This window comes from Bufo gargarizans, chromosome 5 (genome assembly GCF_014858855.1).
Source record: "Bufo gargarizans isolate SCDJY-AF-19 chromosome 5, ASM1485885v1, whole genome shotgun sequence".
NCBI lineage: Eukaryota > Metazoa > Chordata > Amphibia > Anura > Bufonidae > Bufo > Bufo gargarizans.
In genome coordinates this window covers 338,761,354-338,784,899 of record NC_058084.1, presented here as the reverse complement: position 1 = coordinate 338,784,899, position 23,546 = coordinate 338,761,354, and the positions used below count along the sequence as shown (strand labels likewise).

The window sequence follows — 23,546 nt, the reverse complement described above, 5'->3', positions numbered from 1 at the left end:
CTATCTTCAGGATAGGTCATTAGTATCTGATCGGTGGGGGTCCGACTCCTGGGACCCCTGCCAATCAGCTGTTTGAGAAAACACCTGTGAGCGCCGTAGCTTTCTCTATGCTCACCGAGTACAACGCCATACATTGTATAGTGGCTGTGCTTGGTATTGCGCTCAGCCTCATTCACTTGAATGGGTCTGAACTGCTCCTAGGCCTCGTGACCGATGAACGTAACGTCGATGGCCTCCTAGGGAAAGCAGGGAGTAGGCCGCCCTGCTCAGATGAGCGCCGCAGCCTTCTCAAATAGCTGATTGGCGGGGGTCCTGGGGGTCAGACCTCCACCAATCAGATACTGGTGACCTATCCTTAGGATAGGTCATCAGTATGAAAATCTCGGAAAACCCCTTTAATACAACCCATAGCATATGAGCGCAGTATATGATAAATTATGCGTTATTATTGCACTAGCATGATTGTCGTGTGCAGCAACTCCATATGTACGGCGGTCGTCTTCCTTAGGGTACTTTCATACTAGCGTTATTCTTTTCCGGCATTGAGTTCCGTCCTAGGGGCTCAATACCGGAAAAGAACTGATCAGTTTTAGGGCTCTTTCACACTTGCGTTGTCCGGATCCGGCGTGTACTCCATTTGCCGGAATTACACGCCGGATACGGAAAAACGCAAGTGAACTGAAAGCATTTGAAGACGGATCCGTCTTCAAAAGGCTTTCAGTGTTACTATGGCACCCAGGACGCTATTAAAGTCCTGGTTGCCATAGTAGGAGCGGGGAACGGGGGAGCGGTATACTTACCGTCCGTGCGGCTCCCGGGGCGCTCCAGAATGACGTCAGAGCGTCCCATGCGCATGGATGACGTGTCCATGCGATCACGTCATCCATGCGCGTAGGGCGCCCTGACGTCACTCTGGAGCGCCCTGGGAGCCGCACGGACGGTAAGTATACTGCTCCCCACTACACTTTACCATGGCTGCCAGGACTTTAGCGTCCCGGCAGCCATGGTAACCATTCAGACAAAGCTAAACGTCGGATCCGGCAATGCGCCGAAACGACGTTTAGCTTAAGGCCGGATCCGGATCAATGCCTTTCAATGGGCATCAATTCTGGATCCGGCCTTGTGGCAAGTGTTCAGGATTTTTGGCCGGAGAAAAAAGCGCAGCATGCTGCTGTATTTTCTCCGGCCAAAAAACGTTCCGGTCCGGAACTGAAGACATCCTGATGCATCCTGAACGGATTTCTCTCCATTCAGAATGCATTAGGATAAAACTGATCAGGATTCTTCTGGCATAGAGCCCCGACGACGGAACTCTATGCCGGAAGAAAAAAACGCTGGTGTGAAAGAGCCCTTATACTAATGCACTCTGAATGGAGAGAAATCCGTTTAGGATGCATCAGGATGTCTTCAGTTCAGTCTTTTTGACTGATCAGGACGGAGATAATACTGCAGCATGGTGTGGGTTTTATCTCCGTCCAAAATTCCGGAATACTTGCCAGCATTTTTTCCCATTGAAATGCATTAATGCCGGATCTGGCCCTGAGTGTTCCGGCAAAACGGATCCGGCATTGCGGTCTGCGCATGCTCAAACCGCAAAAAATGTGAAAAAAAAAATGCCGGATCCGTTTTTCCGGAGAGATGGATACGGCATTTCAATGCATTTGTCATACGGATCAGGATCCTGACAAATGCCACCAGTTTGCACATGTTTGAACTGCCTGCTGGAATCCTCTGCCGCAAGTGTGAAAGTAGCCTAAAGGATCCATAGTAAAGGAACCTGTCAGGCTCGGTACCTAAGGATGGGCCTACTAGCTGTCACCAAGAGCTGTTCTCTTCTATCACATCCCATTACCTCCGGCACTCCAGCTGTTGTAATACTACAACTCCCAGCGTGCTCCTTCGCTTGGCTTCTTTCAGAACCTCCATATAAGTAAACAGGAGCATGCTGGAAGTTGTAGTTTCCTATTTAGTCGTGGACGGATACAGGATCAGGAAGTTATCAGTGTCTGATTGGGCGGATTTCTATTTCAGGGCTGTGGGAAAGGTGACAACCTCTGTAGAAGCTGTAACGGCGGTCCATCTGGTTGTCACTCACCTTAAGGGCTCGTTCACGCGACCGTGTGAGGCCCGTGCCCATATTGCGGACCGCATTTGCGTATCCGCAATACACGGGTCCCGTTCCGTGGCCATTCCGCATCACAGATGCGGACCGATTCATTTCAATGGGTCTGTAAATCTACGGCGTGCTTTCTGAGGTTCCGTTCCGTGCTTCCGCACCGCAAAAAGATAGATCTTTCTCTATCTTTTTGCGGAACGGAGGGATCGCGGACCCATTTAAGTGAATGGGGCCACGATCCCTATACAGCTGCCACGCGGCAGGTGCCCGTACTTAGCGAACCGCAATTTGCGGTCGTGTGAACGAGCCCTAAAGCTTATTTGTAGGCTGTATCTGATTTTTCCGTTCTGAAAAAATAGGACACCACTGTCCAATATGTCTTTGTCGCCTTCTGTGCTGCCATTTTTACATTTGTATTTCTCGTGTAGGAAAAAAACTGAAGGACATCCTGGTTTCACTTTTTCCCGTTGCTTAGTAACAGATGTGAAAAAACGGATATCACACGGTCGGCTTCCATGTGGATTCTGCTTTTATTTCTCACTTTCATAGACTGATGGGGTCATTTATCAAACTGGTGTAAAGTAGAACTGGACTAGTTGCCCCTAGCAACCAATCAGATCCCACCTCTCATTTTGCTAAGGAGCTATCCAAAATGAAAGGTGGAATCTGATTGGTTGCTATGGGCAACTAAGCCAGTTCTACTTTACACCAGTTTGGTAAAAGACCCCTTGAGTTTTTAATATGAGGCACATGTATCCCCCGTCTGAATAAGCCCTTATGCAGAGTTATATACAGCACTACTCTGCCCTGTGGAACTACAAGGCCCAGGCTGACCAATTGAGAAAGATCTGATTTGCAGAGACATAGAGGCAGCAGTGACACAGAAAGCGTCCACAGTGAAGACGAGCTTCTGTCACCCTCCCCTCCATAGAAGCAGAGATACCTGGCTACGGAAACCGGTGTGGGTCAAACATCCGTGACAGCGAATCTTCTCAGTGTGCCGTCCAGTCCTCAGCCGCCTGTATAAAGTACACGGCCCTCTTCTTGGCCAACATTTAATTTAAAAAAAACTTAAAACAAGAACACTGTATAAAAGAAATGTCTTCACTTCATGACACATAGTATCCTGGGGCGGCCATGTTTATGAAGACCAATCTCTCCTGCCCAGAGAAAGGAGGCAGATCCAGTCAAAGCTGTGAGGCGAGGAGAAAAGTGAATTATAATGGGCGAGAAACAAACACGTATCTATCACCGCTTATACGAAATGAATTCCCAGGGAGATTCGGATTTTCCCCCTAGTGTTCAAGCTGTCTGAGAAGCTTTGGCAGCCATCTTAGATGTGGTCACTAACCCATCTATGTTCCTACCCTACATACTCGGAACTACAGAGATTTTTTTTTATCCAGAACGCCATAAACTACATTCTGGTGTTCTGCAGGCTATGGTTAACTATGATTACCATTGAGTTCTGACTGCCCTAAGTGGCATGGCATGCTGGGAGCTGTAGTTTTGACTAGACGTACAGTCAGGTTGCGAACAACCAATCATCTATGAGTTTACTTCTACAAGGCCTTATGTTATTCCGTCTCTGATTGGCTAGGAGTCGAAGTAGGCAGCGTAGATTTATCCAATAGCGACGAAGGAAGGCGGTGCTTGCGAACGTCATACGCTCGGTGACGTAAGCCGGCCGTACGTAGAGCGCGTACGCGGCTGGAGCGCCAGCTGTTTAGTGCGGTGTGTGGTAGAAACAGTCACGTAGTCCCCGGGGTGAGGGCGGATGGAGACCGCGGCCTGACCCGGCGAGGAGCGCTCGTACCGGACGGTGACCCCCCTCCTCTCACACTTATGTGACGGGCGGAGCTCGGCTTTGGCCTGTTGTCACCATGGGCCTCATCTTCGCGAAGCTGTGGAACTTCTTCTGCAACCAAGGCAAGTGCCTGCGAGCTGCAAACAAAGAGCCGCTCCCCGGGGAGACCCAGCGCTGGAGGATCCCTGCTGTATGTGTCACTGCATAGCAACCGGTCCTAGCTATAACCCCCAGCAGGCTCCAGATGGGCAGAGTAGTACTCTATAAAATAGTCACTGGTTGCAGTTTATGGTGTCGATCTCCATTAGGGGGTATTCACACTTGGCAGATTTGTTGCAGTGTTTTCTGTGACTGAAAACTGCTTCTGTTCATCTGAATGGCTCTTACAAAACGCATGTAGTGAATAAGTGTAATGTTTTCAGAAATCTGCTGCATGTGAATACGTCCTGGAGGGGGGGGGGGCTGTTTCCATCACTCCTATAGATGCTTCCCCTGATCTCTCTGAGTCATGGAGCCCCCCCCCCCCTCTTGATATGTAGGGGGCAACCTAACTTGTCGCTTCTCCTGACTTGTTTTAATAACAATTTGCATTCCCCATATAATAACTCTTCTGGAGCATCTATTGTTATGACTGTGTTGTGCCATTCCTCTATTATTCCTGCTAGAAGTTATCCAAGAATTACTAGCAGTTTGTTATGAAGGTCCAGATGGGTGTTTCCAGTTGAGGGTGCGTCCCTGCGCTCTATGCTGCCTGTGTCACTGTCCAGGGACAGCCCCCCCCCCCTACTGGTAACACCCATCTGGACCTTTATTGCAAACTGCTAGCAATTCATTCGTAACTTCTAGCAGGAATAATAGAGGAATGGCACATCGTAGTCAAAAGAATAGATGCTGCAGAATGGTTATTACATGGGGGATGCAACGGTCAGGAGAGGTCCTCTTTAATATGTCATCGGCATACCACTTTAAACTGTCCTCCTTGAGTGGTCTGTGCAGTGTTATGTCCGCCCCTAACACCCTGATGTACATCTATGTATGTGTACGGCTTTTATGTGTTATTTGCCTAGGATTCAGGTCGTAGTGACTTCTATAACCTTTGTAGGGGTAAAAAGTGTACCCCCCCCCCCCCCCCCCAGTGCTGATCGTGGCCCTCTATCCTGCAGGAAATGCTATGGGGAGGTGCAAGGGGTCCGATTGCCTTTGCCTTAAAGGGATTCTCACTTCAGCAAATGGCATTTATCATGTAGAGGAAGTTAATATCAGGCACTTACTAATGTATTGTGATTGCCAATATTGCCTCCTTTGCTGGCTGGATTCATTATTTGCATTATGCACTGCTTGTTTCCATGGTTGCATCTGCGCTGCAGCGGGCACCGTAATGTGACCGGGAATGGGCCCACTGGGACCAAAGTGAAGGAGGGCGCACCGCACATGGGCGGCCGCCCTCAATTCATTTCTGCTGGAGTGCCGCACTTGGCTTGACTCTTTCAGTCAGCCCTATAGAGCGGTGGCTGCGCTTGCGCGGTGCCCTTCTCATGTATTTCAATGGGACTGCGGAAAATAGCCCAGTCATAGAAACGACCGGAGGGTGGCCGCTCCTGCGCAGAGCGCTCCTCCTTCACTTTGCGGGCTCCGTTCTACAGATAGGTGCGGGTCCCATCCTAGCAATGTGCCCCCAGTGTGAGATGATGCGATCCCTTTAAGTTTGTCTACATAATAAATGCCATTTGCTGAATTGAGACAACCCCTTTAAGTTCTTTCCAAGTACAGTCAGGTGATGTCGGATGCCGCCAGGTCACTGCCTTCTCCTCTGCGTCCTGGTCCGTTTATTTTGGGCCACGTGCACACACGGAGGACATTTTCCACCACAAGTCTGCAGTAAAGTCTCTGTCCTATTCGACAAAGATTCCAACCTCTGCGTTTCAGAGGGTGAAAATGTGCGCCTTTCCCGCAACATGTTGATAATCAGCAGGGCGCGGGTCCGACCGTCCGCAGCGCGCTCCTATAATTCTGTTACGTGTGGGCGGCTGTCCTTTTTTGCGGGCCCACAGACCTGACATACGGATGCGGACAGCACACTAGTTCCGTCCGCATCATTCGCAGCTCCATTGTAACAAATGGGTCCGCAAAAAATGGGAATCGGATGCAGACAAACTATGGCCGTGTGCGGTGAGGCCTTATGTTGAAGAGGTTATCTCGTGAAGAAGACTCATGCGCGTAGGACCAATTTCGCCCAAGCGTATTCAGTCCGGGAAACATGCTCCACGTGACCGCTGCATTTTTCCTGGACTGAACACGGCATCTGTGATGTGACCCCCGCAGAATCAGTAATTTATGATGCTGTGTGCCCCTGCGTGACTGCAGGTCTACAGTACTGAAATAAGGCTGTGACTACCGTTCAGTATCCCGCGGTCAGGCTTGAACTCGCAGCGTCGTAAATCATTACGATGCTGTGAGTTCACGTCAGAGAAGCCGTGTTTAGTCGTCACACGGAACGTTTTTCCTGGACTGAATACGCTCGTGTTAAACTGGCCTTTGTCATAGAGGGAGCCCCCACTCAGGACCCCCTGCTTGAGCTAGAACCGATCATAAAAGTGACCCCCATTCTGATAGACTAGAGCCACCCGGGTACGACATGGACGACTATGCACCTGAATGGCCACTGTGTAATGCCACACTGCCAATGCAGCGGCCTCTGCCGGGCAAGTGCTCCCTGCCTCTAAATCAGCTGTTTGCTGGGAGTGGCACCTGAGAGGATCAGCCGACCTCCGCTGCAGCCACGTTATGTGGCAGGTTCTTCTGATGGGATAGTCCCTTTACCACTGCCCTCCCAACGTCCTCTTTGGTCGCTTTCAGACGAGCGTATTTGCAATGCGTATATATGGTCCGGCATTCTGTGCCCCGGGATCTGCTGCTAATGTTCACAGAGCTATTCACAGGGGCGTATCATTTCCGTCAGTATCTGCAATCCGCAGCGTGTCCGAGCTTTGTGTGTCGACGCACATTACACGTCTCCAGGTTCTCTCCCTCGGTAATAGGATCCCTTTATGTTGTGTAAACCTCTTATTCTGCACTTTCAGTGTTTTCTGTATCTGTCTGTAGTGATCGCTTGTTCCTATGCATAACGATCGGTCACTTATCGGGAATGTTTGGATTCTTCCTGATAATTGCCTGACACATCGGTCTGCGTAAAAGGACCTTAAAAATCATCAATGCACATTTATTTTTTTCGCACAGATTTTAAAATCCGCAGCATGTCAGTTTATTTTATTTTTTCCTGTCCGGATTTTCTCCATTTACTTCAGTTGACCGCACGGATTTCCCTGCGAACACCTGCAGATTTCAGTGTGGATTGTCCGCACATAAATCCTGAACTTGTGCATTTACCCTAAATTATCTGTTTGTAGTCTCCTAATCTCCAAGGTTGTGGATGGCACCCTGGGTCTCCACCAGTGTCTGTGGCACCCACTAACAGCACCATCTGCTGGTAAGCAAAGATAGGACGGGCTTTAGACCATCCGTAGTACTTGGGGTGAGGCGAGTGGCGCTCTGGCTGGCCATACATACATGTTTCTTTGTCCCCTACACAAAAAAGGCCAGTGTAACATGCAAATTTGGTCTTGGTACTCAACTCAAGAGATGGGGGTGCACTTTTGGCCTTCCTTAGGGGTATGCCTGTCTGGCACTTTAATGGGCTGTGTGGCAGGCTCATACGCATTGGTGTCAGGAAACTGGCGCTGGTCGTGTTCAGTACCATGCATACAACAGGGCGGTCAGTAGGCCTATGTAGACGTGAGGACTATTAAAGGGTTGTCCAGAACAGAAATGTTTTCCTAAATGCTGATTGAGTTTTAAAATAAAATGATAAAGCATACTCCCCTGTATATGACGTCTCCAGTCCTACACTGGCACCCAGTGGTCCTAGTTCACTTCCATGCAGTGGTCACATGACCACTGCTGTCAATCACTGATCTCAGGGATGATTCAACTGAGGCCAGTGATTGAGCGCAGTGATCATGTGCTTGGGTGGCATTGAAACAGGAATGTTTAACAGGTAGAGAGCATTTTTGATGTCCTGGACAACTAATTCTCCCTTAGAGGGTCAGCAACCTCCAGCTGCTGTGAAACTACCACTCCCAGCCTGCACACTTGCTCAGCTGTAGAACTGAAAGGAAGATCGTGGGAGTGATAGTTTCAGAACAGCTGGAGGTTGCTGATCCCTGGACTACATGGACTGCTGGGATTCGTATCCCTAGGGCTATGTGCGCACTTGACAGGGGTGAGTCACAATCTCCTCTCCCTGTGACGTGGCGGCTTCAGATGCTATCTAATGACACACTTTGTTTTATGCTGGTGCCTTACAAAACACGGTGACGGCACTCACGGACGCACTCGAGCCCCTGATTCTTGCAGTACAGCTTCCCTGCAGTAACATTGTGCAGCCACTGCCATCCACTGGTGGGCATTGCTTTCCACGTGTGGCTGGCCGCAGCTTTTGACCTCACCCTTAGGCCTCTTGCACCCGACCGTGTGTCCCCCGTGGCCATATTGCGGCCCACATACGGAACAGAAGCACTACGCAGTGCTTCTGTGGTGTTCCGTTCTGCAAAAAGATAGGACAAGTTCCATCTTTTTGCGGAACGGATGCGGCTGGCCCACGGTCGGTGCCCGTGAATTGTGGACCGCAATTTGCCTTTCACACTATCACTTTCATATTTCCTGGGCTGAACACTACTCCTGTGACACAAACTCATGGCTTTATTATAATGTGTGTCCCCGCCCGACCTCGTATCTACTAAACTGTACTCGCATAACGCCATCAGTAGAATTCAGTACAGCCGCAGTCAGACAGCAACACACAGCGTTATAAATCATTATAATGCTGTGAGTTTTTCACAGGCGCAACGTTCAGCCCGGGAAATACTGACGTCACACAAAGCGTACATCCTGGACTGAATACACTTGTGTGTATCTGGCCTAAGGGTTTTACTTGCACTGTTGTCAGCAATAAGAATTCTTAAAGGGATTATCCATAGTCTAAAACATGCCCCCCAATGACAAGGCCCTTCATATACATCATACTTGCCCCGCTCCTCGGCACCCGTGTCGCTCCTGATCCCCGCGTAGATCAAAACATTGGGGGGAAGCCAATAGCAGGCCGCGACGGGAATGACCCAACCCATGGAGATGGAGAGCGGGGCAAGTATAATCTACATGAGCATGTTTTAGACTTTGGGTAACTACTTAAGATCTCTCTTTATTATCTTGTTCTGTGCACTCTATGGGGAAAAAAATATATATATTTTGATGGATTTATGTCTTTTTTTTTTTTTTTTTTCAACCGTATTAGGCTACTTTCACATTAGCGTTCGGGGCTCCGCTTGTGAGTTCCGTTTAAAGGCTCTCACAAGCGGCTCTGAACGCATCCGTCCAGCCCTAATGCATTCTGAGTGGATGCGGATCCGCTCAGAATGCATCAGTCTGGCACCGTTTGGCCTCCGCTCAGCAGGGCGGACACCTGAACGCTGCTTGCAGCGTTCGGGTGTCCGCCTGGCCGTGCGGAGGCAAACGGATCCGTCCAGACTTACAATGTAAGTCAATGGGGACGGATAAGTTTGAATTTGACACTGTCTCAATTTTCAAATGGATCCGTCCCCCATTGACTTTCAATGTAAAGTCTGGACGGATCCGTCTGAAGCTACTTTCACACTTAGAATTTTTTTCTACAATATAATGCAGACAGATCCATTCTGAACGGATCCCATCATCTGCATTATATGAGCGGATCCGTCTGGGCAGACCCCAGACGGGTCCGCTCTGAACGCAAGTGTGAAAGTAGCCTAAACTATGTAACTATATTGCTACCTGGAAACCATGAACAGGTAGCCTAAGGCCTCTTTCACACGGGCGAGATTTCCGCGCTGGTGCAATTCGTGAGGTGAACGCATTGCACCCGCACTGAATCCGGACCCATTCATTTCTATGGGGCTGTGCACATGAGCAGTGATTTTCACGCATCACTTGTGCGTTAAAATCGCAGCATGCTCTATATTGTGCATTTTTCATGCAATGCAGGCCCCATAGAAGTGAAAGGTTGCTGCGTGAAAATCGCAAGCAAGTGTGGATGCGGTGCGATTTTTCACGCACTGTTGCTAGGAGACTATCGGTATGGGGACCCGGTCTTTATTATTTTCCCTTATAACATGGTTATAACGGAAAATAATAGCATTCTAAATACAGAATGCATAGTACATTAGGGCTGGAGGGGTTAAAAATAAAAATAAAATGAACTCTCCTTAATCCACTTGTTCGCGCAGCCGCCATCTCTTCTGTCTTCATCTGTGAGGAATAGGACCTTTGACGTCACTACGCTCATCACATGGTCCATCACCATGGTAAAAGATCATGTGATGGACCATGTGGTGAGCGCAGTGACGTCATCGAAGGTCCTATTCCTCAAAGACGACAGAAGAGATGCCGGCTGCACGAACAAGTGGATTAAGGTGTATTCAGAATGCTATTATTTTCCCTTATAACCATGTTATAAGGAAAAATAATTACATCTACACAACCTTGAACCCAAACCTGAACTTCTGGTTTGTTACCTCCGACAGCCATCTATTTTTAATTTCAGGAAATGGAGCGTTACATGGTGACCAGTCGCATGAGTTCACAAGGACTTGTCTTTATAAGAGAGACCCTTTTTAAAGGTGGGGATTGGCCCCCATACACATTAGGCTAATGTCAGCTGAACCTGCCGTCTTCAACCGACAATCTGAAGTCTGTGGGGACCTCCTGACTCTCCTCCGGCAGATGTTGAGGTCTAGAAGGATTGGATGCATTGAACTTCAGTTCAGATCCTTTTGTTCTTCCCGAAAGGCCCTCTTCTCATTGAAAACGCATATATGCCTGCCAGTAGATAGCCCATATCTATAAGTGGGAATCGGGGCAGATAATGCGTGTTCGGCCATCTTTAGACTTGTAGCTTTATGCCAGGTCCATTGCTTCCTGGAGCCGATAGTGCTATATTGACCATCCACTTATGTATCTGTGTGTAATGTGTCTGATAAGACTAGTGTCTTAATGCACCTCTTGGCACCAGTTTGGCTACAAAGTCCTGGTTCTCAAGGCAAATTTGAACTTTTTTGACATGTCTACGTAGATTATACACGGTAGGTACAAGTTTATATTGTTTCGTAGAGGCTGATAGGCGTCCTCAGGGTATGGGACTATACATTTGCTTTGAGTTCTTCCTCTCTCTCACTTGGTTACTTTTCTCATTGCAGAGCACAAGGTGATCATTGTCGGACTCGATAATGCAGGAAAGACCACTATTCTTTACCAGTTGTAAGTATGAGTCAATATGCATGGCGCACAGGGGCGGCAGAGAGTTCCAGCAGTTTGAACCCCAAATCAGAAACTGTGGACCTTAAATGGTGGACCAGGATGAGCCAAACTATACACTCCACAAAGATAGATCAGATAAAATTGGTTGGGGGTGGGGGGGGGGTAAAAGATTTAAATGGTAACCATCAGTAAGAAGCGTGGCATGACTTGCTTCAGTCTCCATACAGATGGTGTCCTCGGTTGGATTTGAAACTAGGACCCTGGTGGTGCAAGGGATCAGTATGGTCAACCATATTAAACCAGTCATATTGCCTGGTAGGGTTGAGCATGCTGCTTAAAACAATACCTTATATCGGCACACTGCTGCAGCCTACCAGATTTTTTTATTTTTTTTATTTTTTTTACCTTTATACAAATCATGCAGTTGGAGCACCAAGGGGCAGGCTTTAGAGCTGTGAGCACCACTACAGCTGCACCCCTAGTGCTCATTACACTTCCCCCTCCTTCTTGATTGACAGGTCTAATAGCCCGTCTAATGGTGCCTGCAATGTGACTCACTAATTTTAATAATCATTGTTGTAGTGTTATTATAGTGTATGGAGTCATTGGCGGAGGGGCAGTGTAATGAGCACTAGGGGCGCAGCTGTAGCGGTTCTTGAAGCTCTACTGCCAGCCCCTTGGTGCGCTAACTGTCTGATTTGCATAAAGATAAAAATCCTCATATCTGCACAATGCCTCAACTTATAAAGATAAATAAGGTATAGTCTTAATCAGTAAAAATACCAAGATTAAACCAGGCACTCAAATGTGGAGTAATTGATCAAAGTTTAATAAAATATACCGATAAAATATATAATACCATAAGACCATAAAATCATATAAATTCACATGAGAAGAAACATTAATCAATAGCAGCAATATAGGTCATAAAGTTTGAGGCAACGGTCTAAGCAGCTTGAATTTAAAAGACTGCAGCCCTTGTTTCAATCTAGTAGAAATTGATCTAAGCGGCTTGGATTTAAAAAGCCGCAGCCCTTGTTTCAGTTTAGAAGAAATCGCAACTTAAAGCAGTCTAGGCGGTTTGGGTTTAGAAAACCGCCGCCCTTATTCCAGTCTTGAAAAAAATCGCAATTCCAAGTAGACAATTGCCGGTCTTGAATCGGTAATCACAAAGTACTAAGGTGGCGCCCCACCTACTTGGGCAACTATGTTGCTTTACCTGGCCGGTGTGTCCTTGTCCTATGTCCGGACCTAGAAATATGCGCTGTGGGCACGATGTCACCCGGATGTCCGCTCACAGAACTATGTTTGTGGCGATTTCTCCGGTGCTCGTCACTCTCGGTCACAGCTGTTAGATTTCAAAGTCCAGGGGAGCTACTGTCCCAGCATGCCGGTACAAGCACAATATGTTCATGTGCGTCCACCCTCCGGCAATTTGTAGGGTCCATGTACAGTACAGACCAAAAGTTTGGACACACCTTCTCATTCAAAGAGTTTTCTTTATTTTCATGACTATGAAAATTGTAGATTCACACTGAAGGCATCAAAACTATGAATTAACACATGTGGAATTATATACATAACAAAAAAGTGTGAAACAACTGAAAATATGCCATATTCTAGGTTCTTCAAAGTAGCCACCTTTTGCTTTGATTACTGCTTTGTAGGGCTGCAGCTAACGATTATTTGAATAATCGATTAGTTGCCGATTAATTTCTTCGATTAATCGATTAATCGGGAAAAACGACAAAATTACAAAACAGAGGTTTATATGATCTTACTTGAAAAATTATGTTCAAAGGCCATATTAAAACAAATTGTGGACGACACTATTATGGGGGATCTGTGGACGACACTATTATGGGGGATCTGTGGACGACACTATTATGGGGGATCTGTGGGCGACACTATTATGGGGGATCTGTGGGCGACACTATTATGGGGGATCTGTGGGCGACACTATTATGGGGGATCTGTGGGCGACACTATTATGGGGGATCTGTGGGCGACACTTATGGGGGATCTGTGGGCGACACTTATGGGGGATCTGTGGGCGACACTTATGGGGGATCTGTGGGCGGCGCAGTTATGGGGGATCTGTGGGCGGCGCAGTTATGGGGGATCTGTGGGCGGCGCAGTTATGGGGGATCTGTGGGCGGCGCAGTTATGGGGGATCTGTGGGCGGCGCAGTTATGGGGGATCTGTGGGCGGCGCAGTTATGGGGGATCTGTTGGGCGGCGCAGTCAGTTATGGGGGATCTGTGGGCGGCGCAGTTATGGGGGATCTGTGGGCGGCGCAGTTATGGGGGATCTGTGGGCGGCGCAGTTATGGGGGATCTGTGGGCGGCGCAGTTATGGGGGATCTGTGGGCGGCGCAGTTATGGGGGATCTGTGGGCGGCGCAGTTATGGGGGATCTGTGGGCGGCGCAGTTATGGGGGATCTGTGGGCGGCGCAGTTATGGGGGATCTGTGGGCGGCGCAGTTATGGGGGATCTGTGGGCGGCGCAGTTATGGGGGATCTGTGGGCGGCGCAGTTATGGGGGATCTGTGGGCGGCGCAGTTATGGGGGATCTAGTGGGCGGCGCAGTTATGGGGGATCTGTGGGCGGCGCAGTTATGGGGGATCTGTGGGCGGCGCAGTTATGGGGGATCTGTGGGCGGCGCAGTTATGGGGGATCTGTGGGCGGCGCAGTTATGGGGGATCTGTGGGCGGCGCAGTTATGGGGGATCTGTGGGGGATCGTGCGCAGTTATGGGGGATCTGTGGGCGGCGCAGTTATGGGGGATCTGTGGGCGGCGCAGTTATGGGGGATCTGTGGGCGGCGCAGTTATGGGGGATCTGTGGGCGGCGCAGTTATGGGGGATCTGTGGGCGGCGCAGTTATGGGGGATCTGTGGGCGGCGCAGTTATGGGGGATCTGTGGGCGGCGCAGTTATGGGGGATCTGTGGGCGGCGCAGTTATGGGGGATCTGTGGGCGGCGCAGTTATGGGGGATCTGTGGGCGGCGCAGTTATGGGGGATCTGTGGGCGGCGCAGTTATGGGGGATCTGTGGCGGCGCAGTTATGGGGGATCTGTGGGCGGCGCAGTTATGGGGGATCTGTGGGCGGCGCAGTTATGGGGATCTGTGGGCGGCGCAGTTATGGGGGATCTGTGGGCGGCGCAGTTATGGGGGATCTGTGGGCGGCGCAGTTATGGGGGATCTGTGGGCGGCGCAGTTATGGGGGATCTGTGGGCGGCGCAGTTATGGGGGATCTGTGGGCGGCGCAGTTATGGGGGATCTGTGGGCGGCGCAGTTATGGGGATCTGTGGGCGGCGCAGTTATGGGGGATCTGTGGGCGGCGCAGTTATGGGGGATCTGTGGGCGGCGCAGTTATGGGGGATCTGTGGGCGGCGCAGTTATGGGGGATCTGTGGGCGGCGCAGTTATGGGGGATCTGTGGGCGGCGCAGTTATGGGGGATCTGTGGGCGGCGCAGTTATGGGGGATCTGTGGGCGGCGCAGTTATGGGGGATCTGTGGGCGGCGCAGTTATGGGGGATCTGTGGGCGGCGCAGTTATGGGGGATCTGTGGGCGGCGCAGTTATGGGGGATCTGTGGGCGGCGCAGTTATGGGGGATCTGTGGGCGGCGCAGTTATGGGGGATCTGTGGGCGGCGCAGTTATGGGGGATCTGTGGGCGGCGCAGTTATGGGGGATCTGTGGGCGGCGCAGTTATGGGGGATCTGTGGGCGGCGCAGTTATGGGGGATCTGTGGGCGGCGCAGTTATGGGGGATCTGTGGGCGGCGCAGTATGGGGGATCTGTGGGCGGCGCAGTTATGGGGGATCTGTGGGCGGCGCAGTTATGGGGGATCTGTGGGCGGCGCAGTTATGGGGGATCTGTGGGCGGCGCAGTATGGGGGATCTGTGGGCGGCGCAGTTATGGGGGATCTGTGGGCGGCGCAGTTTATGGGGGATCTGTGGGCGGCGCAGTATGGGGGATCTGGGGCGGCGCAGTTATGGGGGATCTAGTGGGCGGCGCAGTTATGGGGATCTGTGGGCGGCGCAGTTATGGGGATCTGTGGGCGGCGCAAGTTATGGGGGATCTGTGGGCGGCGCAGTTATGGGGGATCTGTGGGCGGCGCAGTTATGGGGGATCTGTGGGCGGCGCAGTTATGGGGGATCTGTGGGCGGCGCAGTTATGGGGGATCTGTGGGCGGCGCAGTTATGGGGGATCTGTGGGCGGCGCAGTTATGGTGGCGCAGTATGGATTGGGCGGCGCAGTTATGGGGGATCTGTGGGCGGCGCAGTTATGGGGGATCTGTGGGCGGCGCAGTTATGGGGGATCTGTGGGCGGCGCAGTTATGGGGGATCTGTGGGCGGCGCAGTTATGGGGGATCTGTGGGCGGCGCAGTTATGGGGGATCTGTGGGCGGCGCAGTTATGGGGGATCTGTGGGCGGCGCAGTTATGGGGGATCTGTGGGCGGCCGCAGTTATGGGGGATCTGTGGGCGGCGCAGTTATGGGGGATCTGTGGGCGGCGCAGTTATGGGGGATCTGTGGGCGGCGCAGTTATGGGGATCTGTGGGGCGGCGCAGTTATGGGGGATCTGTGGGCGGCGCAGTTATGGGGGATCTGTGGGCGGCGCAGTTATGGGGGATCTGTGGGCGGCGCAGTTATGGGGGATCTGTGGGCGGCGCAGTTATGGGGGATCTGTGGGCGGCGCAGTTATGGGGGATCTGTGGGCGGCGCAGTTATGGGGGATCTGTGGGCGGCGCAGTTATGGGGGATCTGTGGGCGGCGCAGTTATGGGGGATCTGTGGGCGGCGCAGTTATGGGGGATCTGTGGGCGGCGCAGTTATGGGGGATCTGTGGGCGGCGCAGTTATGGGGGATCTGTGGGCGGCGCAGTTATGGGGGATCTGTGGGCGGCGCAGTTATGGGGGATCTGTGGGCGGCGCAGTTATGGGGGATCTGTGGGCGGCGCAGTTATGGGGGATCTGTGGGCGGCGCAGTTATGGGGGATCTGTGGGCGGCGCAGTTATGGGGGATCTGTGGGCGGCGCAGTTATGGGGGATCTGTGGGCGGCGCAGTTATGGGGGATCTGTGGGCGGCGCAGTTATGGGGGATCTGTGGGCGGCGCAGTTATGGGGGATCTGTGGGCGGCGCAGTTATGGGGGATCTGTGGGCGGCGCAGAGTTATGGGGGATCTGTGGGCGGCGCAGTTATGGGGGATCTGTGGGCGGCGCAGTTATGGGGGATCTGTGGGCGGCGCAGTTATGGGGGATCTGTGGGCGGCGCAGTTATGGGGGATCTGTGGGCGGCGCAGTTATGGGGGATCTGTGGGCGGCGCTGTTATGGGGGATCTGTGGGCGGCGCAGTTATGGGGGATCTGTGGGCGGCGCTGTTATGGGGGATCTGTGGGCGGCGCAGTTATGGGGGATCTGTGGGCGGCGCTGTTATGGAGAGGGGGATCTGTGGGTGGCGCTGTTATGGAGAGGGGGATATGTGCACTGTTATGGGCATAACAGTGCACAGATTCCTTTCCCCATAACAGTGCACAGATCCCCCTCCCCATAGCAGTGCTAAACACAGACCCCCCTCCCCATAGCAGTGCCATAGACAGATCCCTCCCCCCTCCCCATAGCAGTGATATACACAGACCCCCCTCCCCATAGCAGTGCCATAGACAGATCCTCCCCCCTCCCCATAGCAGTGCCATAGACAGATCCTCCCCCCTCCCCATAGCAGTGATATACACAGACCCCCTCCCCATAGCAGTGCCATAGACAGATCCTCCCCCCTCCCCATAACAGCCCCGGCCCCGATGCTTATAAGTCAGACTAATCACGTCTGCATCTTTATTTTACCTTTTTACAATGACGCTCCTGTAACAGCCAGGCAGAGCGGACGGCGGCGCAACGTCACTCACTCACGTGACGCACCTGCTCCGCCCACCTCATGAATGAAGGAGGCGGAGCAGGCGCGTCACGTGAGTGAGTGACGTTACGCCGCCGTCCGCTCTGCCTGGCTGTTACAGGAGCGTCATTGTAAAAAGGTAAAATAAAGATGCAGCGACCGCCCGCCCGCATAGCAACGAATCGGCGATTATTCGATAACTGGATTCGTCGACAACGAATCCAGTTATCGAATATAATCGATTACATCGATTAATCGTTGCAGCCCTACTGCTTTGCACACTCTTGGCATTCTCTTGATGAGCTTCAAGAGGTAGTCACCTGAAATGGTTTTCACTTCACAGGTGTGCCCTGTCAGGTTTAATAAGTGGGATTTCTTGCCTTATAAATGGGGTTGGGACCATCAGTTGCGTTGTGGAGAAGTCAGGTGGATACACAGCTGATAGTCCTACTGAATAGACTGTTAGAATCTGTATTATGGCAAGAAAAAAGCAGCTAAGTAAAGAAAAACAAGTGGCCATCCTTACTTTAAGAAATAAAGGTCAGTCAGTCCGAAAAATTGGGAAAACGTTGAAAGTGTCCCCAAGTACAGTCACAAAAACCATCAAACACTATAAAGAAACTGGCTCACATGCGGACCGCCCCAGGAAAGGAAGACCAAGAGTCACCTCTGCTGCGGAGGAGAAGTTCATCCGAGTCACCAGCCTCAGAAATCGCAGGTTAACAGCAGCTCAGATTAGAGACCAGGTCAATGCCACACAGAGTTCTAGCAGCAGACACATCTCTAGAACAACTGTTAAGAGGAGACTGTGTGAATCAGGCCTTCATGGTAGAATATCTGCTAGGAAACCACTGCTAAGGACAGGCAACAAGCAGAAGAGACTTGTTTGGGCTAAAGAACACAAGGAATGGACATTAGACCAGTGGAAATCTGTGCTTTGGTCTGATGAGTCCAAATTTGAGATCTTTGGTTCCAACCACCGTGTCTTTGTGCGACGCAGAAAAGGTGAACGGATGGACTCTACATTCCTGGTTCCCACCGTGAAGCATGGAGGAGGAGGTGTGATGGTGTGGGGGTGCTTTGCTGGTGACACTGTTGGGGATTTATTCAACATTGAAGGCATACTGAACCAGCATGGCTACCACAGCATCTTGCAGCGGCATGCTATTCCATCCGGTTTGCGTTTAGTTGGACCATCATTTATTTTTCAACAGGACAATGACCCCAAACACACCTCCAGGCTGTGTAAGGGCTATTTAACCATGAAGGAGAGTGATGGGGTCCTGCGCCAGATGACCTGGCCTCCACAGTCACCGGACCTGAACCCAATCGAGATGGTTTGGGGTGAGCTGGACCGCAGAGTGAAGGCAAAAGGGCCAACAAGTGCTAAGCATCTCTGGGAACTCCTTCAAGACTGTTGGAAGACCATTTCAGGTGACTACCTCTTGAAGCTCATCAAGAGAATGCCAAGAGTGTGCAAAGCAGTAATCAAAGCAAAAGGTGGCTACTTTGAAGAACCTAGAATATGACATATTTTCAGTTGTTTCACACTTTTTTGTTATGTATATAATTCCACATGTGTTAATTCATAGTTTTGATGCCTTCAGTGTGAATCTACAATTTTCATAGTCATGAAAATAAAGAAAACTCTTTGAATGAGAAGGTGTGTCCAAACTTTTGGTCTGTACTGTATGTATCAATAGTATAAAATACCCAAAGAATAAGCCTTTACAGCTCTGTTGTATATGGATGTCAAGAGTTGAAATGATCCGTTTTCTGTCACAAAAACTGAAGCGAAGCACTCAAAACGAGTCCAAACCGCAGTTAATGCTGGAGGATGACTAAGGCCTCATGCTCACAGCCATTGCCGAGCGCTGCCCTCAAACGGCGAGTCCGCAATATGCGGGCATCGGCTGTGTGCTCACCGCATCACGGATGCAAACCCATTCAGCAGAACTAAGGCATGGAAGCACTACGTAGTTGAATGGGTCTGGATCCATCGCAGCAGCCACGTGGATCGTGCCTGTGCATTAGGGACCTCAAATTGCGCAGTGTGCGCATGAGGCCTAATATGGGACCTTGGGTTTCAGATTGTACACTAAAGGGGTTGTCTCACTTCAGCAAATGGCATTTATCATGTAGAGAAAGTTACTACAAGGCACTTACTAATGTATTGTGATTGTCCATATTGCTTCCTTTGCTGGCTTGATTCATTTTTTTTTTTTCCACCACATTATGCACTGCTCGTTTCCATGGTTATGACCACCCTGCAATCTAGCAGCAGTGATTGTGCTTGCACACTGTAGGAAAACTAGCCTGCTCCCACAGTCCCGGCCACCAGAGAGGACAGCACCTTTTCCTATATATGTATATAGCAGATAAAGTACAGGCGGCACAGCCCACGTTCCAAACAACTACCTGGATTCCAGCGTCCCCCGCACATCCGTGTCAGAGCAGCCAGTGCGGTGCTCCAGCCTCAAAATAGCGAGATATAGATAGGCGGCACTCACCACTGCGAGATAAATTAAGTCCTTTATTTCTTCCAAAGGCATAAAAACACAAGGCCGGGGCAAGACGGCTCACACACAAAGCAAAAGAAGTAGCGACGGCTGTTTTGCGCTGCGAGCACTTCTTCAGGCAACTATCGTCATCACGCCCTCACATGCCTTACTTATACGTCACCACGCGGGTTGCCATGGAAATTCAGACGCCACCCTGTACTGACGTATTCAGCTAACAATGAACAAAAACCACCTACATAGATAAGTGTATTCCTGTAATGTTACCTAAATCATTTAACCCTAAAGGGCCCATGGCTCTTGAACGCATAATCCACACTGCTTCTTTCTGTAGTAAGAGGCGATGTTTGTCGCCCCCCTGTGGCGGATTCAGGACTAACTCAATACCTGAAAAACGTAGGGAACTTGGATCCCCACCATGTTCGTCCCTTACTTGCTCAATTAATCTGGTCCACCCTTTTCCTGACTTTATTGAGTTAATATGTTCTCTGAACCTCTCGCACATGCATCTTATTGTTTTTCCAATATAAAAACGCCCACGTTGACATGTCACTAGATGTACTACTAGATCTACTCCAAAACTGAGGGCTTTACTTTGCGAGTTGTATTTACTAAAGGAACAATTACCAGACCTGAAATTACCCTTGGGTCTCCTGTCCTGCAACCAGTTACTACTTCTTTTCTACATAGCGACTCCTCACTAGTCTGTCCTTAAGTGTATGGCTCCTCCTAAATGTAATTAGAGGTTTGTTCTCAATACAGTCTAACAAACTGACCTTATTTTTCAAGATATCCCAATTGCTATAAATTGCCCTCCGTATCGTATCTACCATAGGGCTATACTTAACCCCTTCGCTACCAGAGCCGTACATGTACGGGGCTGGAGCGATGTGTAAACATGGCGCCCGCTCGCACGTGCAGCGGGCGCCATGGCGGACAGATCTCTGCTGTTTCAAAAAGCAGAGACCTGCGGGTAATTAAAGGCTTTAGATGCCGTGACCAAATGAGGTCACGGCATCTAAATGCACAAAAAAGCGCTTATTGATGCCCCATGTGGCCAAAGTGAGCGTCGGTAGTTGCGCTGAATACTTTCAGCCTCGCTGGTATTCATGCTGTAAATCTTATTTTGGCCACCAGATGGCAGGCCAGTATAAGAAATTAGCAATTTAGGATTTAAATGTCAAAAAAATCCCCGATGGAACAAAATCAAAAATTAAAAAAACATTTATAGGCTCATAAGAGCTTCAAAATGATCACAAAAAATAAAAATGTTAAATATAGAAGTTTAAAATAAATCACCCCCCTTTCTGTATACTTAAAAAATAAATACCTAACAATAAATATAAACATCATGGGTATCATCGTGACAGAAAACGCCCATACTATTAAAATGTAAAAAAATAATTCCAATATGGCGTAATGGGGGGGGGGAAAAGGGTCATATGGCCAATTTGCCATTTTTTTCATTGCTTCTTACCCCCAAAAATGTAATAATTTGATCAAAAAGCCACGCACACTCCTAAATGGTATCATTAAAAACTACAGATTGTTCCGCAAAAAATGAGCCCCTAAACAGCTCAGTAGACATAAGTATAAAAATGTTATGGGGTCAGAATATGGGGATGTAAAAATAAAAATAAAAATACAGTATATAGTTTTTATCAAAGTTTACATTTATTTTTACTCTATTTAGACAGACCTAAAAAGCCTACACATATGGGGTATCGTAATCGTACTGACCCAGAGAATGAAGGGCATGGGTCAGTTTTGCAAAACCCGTAAAACTGTGGAGGAATTGCGTTTTTTTCCCAATTCCATCTAATTTTGGATTTTCTTTTACCGCTTCCCACTACATTTTATGCCATAAGTAATGGTGGCATTAGAAAGTACTACATGTCCTGCAAAAAATAAGCCCTCATACACCTCTGTGACCGGAAATATAAAAAAAAGATGGCTCACGGAAAATAGGGGAGAAAAATGAAACCGCAAGAACGAGCATAACTCCGGTATCCTAAGGGTTAAATGAAAGTGTGAATCTCTTCTGATCATTCTTTTTATTTTCTCTATTCCTTCTACCCCCTAACAATTCGTGTTGGGAAAACTTCCCTGCTTTTTCCATAGCTGCTTCAAGAATTTTCTCAGGGTTAGGGTCCATTCGCACGTCCGCAATTCTGTTCTGCATTTTGCGGAATGGAATTGCGGACCTATTCATTTCTATGGATCCGCACTTCTGGGTCTGCAATTCCGTTCCCGAAAAAAATAAATAAATAAATATAGAACATGTCCTATTCTTGTCTGCAATTGCGGACAAGATTAGGCATCTTCTATTAAGTGCCGGCGATGTGCGGTCTGCAAAATGCGGAACGCATATTGCCGGTGTCCGTGTTTTTGTGGATCCGCAAAACGCACACGGATGTGTGAATAGACTCTAACCCCTATCAAGGAGACGTCTCTTCACGTCCAGGGCCTGTATTCTATACCCTTCCTTGGTGCTATTAACCCTCTTCAGTCTGAATTGTCCATAAGGGACCGATTCTTTCACATTTTGAGGATGAAAGCTGTTCTAGTGCAGCAAAGAGTCGCCGTGGGTTTTCGATAACCCTTAGTAACCAAGTCACCATCACTAACTGTAACCGCCACATCCACCTCTGCTGGGTGGTCGTAACTATGGAAACGAGCAGTGTCTAATGCGATGGAAAAATGAATCCAGCCAGCAAAGGAAGCAATATGGACAATCGCAATACATTAGTAAGTGCCTTGTTTAAATTTTCTCTACATGATAAATGCCATTTGCTGAAGTGAGACGACCCCTTTAATGATGAAGTTTAGACACAGAACACATATTTGGTGTCATTATACGGGACAGTGAGAGGATTATTCTTTTTGCACAGTTGTATTTCATCAACTATATTACATTGGATTGCTAATGGGGAAGTAAAGAGAAAATCTGAATTCTATACTATTTTACTGCCACCACCCTTCCCCCGAGTGACGTTCGTATAGCCTTATAATGCATACATACTCCACAATGCTGAATGGCTGCAGAAAGCTCCCCAGGGCTACTTCTATCTGCGACAGCCCTGTTCAGATTAGGCTTCTTTCACGTTAGACTTGGGCTTGTCCAGCAGGCTGTTCCAGAGTGTTTCCTCCGTGAAATCCACATATAACCTGACCAGTGGTGCGGATATCTGCTGTGGAGGGTGAACTCTGCGTCAGATCTGCCATCTGATGTGGATTCTCAGCCGTTCCACTGCCACGCGTGGCCGTAGATGCAAACTCTTTACGGATCGCGGTATTAGGAGGCGTTTGTGGTGTCAGCCCATAGAACGTTGAGGGGTCATCATTCTTTTCTTTCAGTTTAATGAATGAAGTGGTTCACACCTCCCCGACCATCGGCAGCAATGTGGAGGAAATTGTGGTCAAGAATACCCACTTTCTGATGTGGGACATTGGAGGTCAGGAGTCGCTCCGATCGTCGTGGAACACCTACTATTCTAACACAGAGGTAACCGGCAGGGACGCCTTTCTGGCTGCCGTCTAGTGAAGCGTGCGGGCTTCATCCACCCTGTTAGCTTTTCTATGACTAGGTGTTACACCCAAGTAAGCAAACTCACCATTTACCTAGTGCTTTAGTGGAAAATTCAGCTAGGTCAGGAATTCAGATAATCTGAAAGAGAATAAGTCTGCACGCCAGTATACATCTGCTGCTGATGTTTTGCATGCTGATGGTGGGCGGAGAGGGAGATGGTGGACAGAGAGGGGGGGTGAAACGTCACATTTACATGATTTATAGTCTATGAATAGTGGAGCATTGTACAGTATGAGTTATGTGCGACGCCCTTTTTTTGCTGGTTACATAATTGTTTAG

General features: G+C 49.5%; 2 protein-coding genes across 3 annotated transcripts in view; one reads left to right on the top strand and one right to left on the bottom strand.

The window, feature by feature from the left end:
• The window catches only part of LOC122939090 (tRNA (cytosine(72)-C(5))-methyltransferase NSUN6-like), a 58,860-nt gene extending 55,511 nt beyond the window's left edge, over positions 1-3,349 (bottom strand). For both annotated transcript variants that reach the window (XM_044295063.1, XM_044295064.1), the window contains exon 1: positions 3,060-3,349. The gene's annotated coding sequence lies outside the window, so the exon portion shown is untranslated. The remainder of the gene's footprint in view (positions 1-3,059) is intronic.
• Positions 3,350-3,827: 478 nt separating this feature from the next.
• Positions 3,828-23,546, top strand: part of LOC122937975 (ADP-ribosylation factor-like protein 5B) — a 31,291-nt gene continuing 11,572 nt past the window's right edge. The window contains exons 1-3 of the mRNA XM_044293217.1: positions 3,828-4,045; positions 11,210-11,270; positions 23,036-23,183. Of these exons, the coding sequence (XP_044149152.1) occupies positions 4,000-4,045; positions 11,210-11,270; positions 23,036-23,183 (255 nt within the window). The 5' untranslated portion in view covers positions 3,828-3,999. The remainder of the gene's footprint in view (positions 4,046-11,209; positions 11,271-23,035; positions 23,184-23,546) is intronic.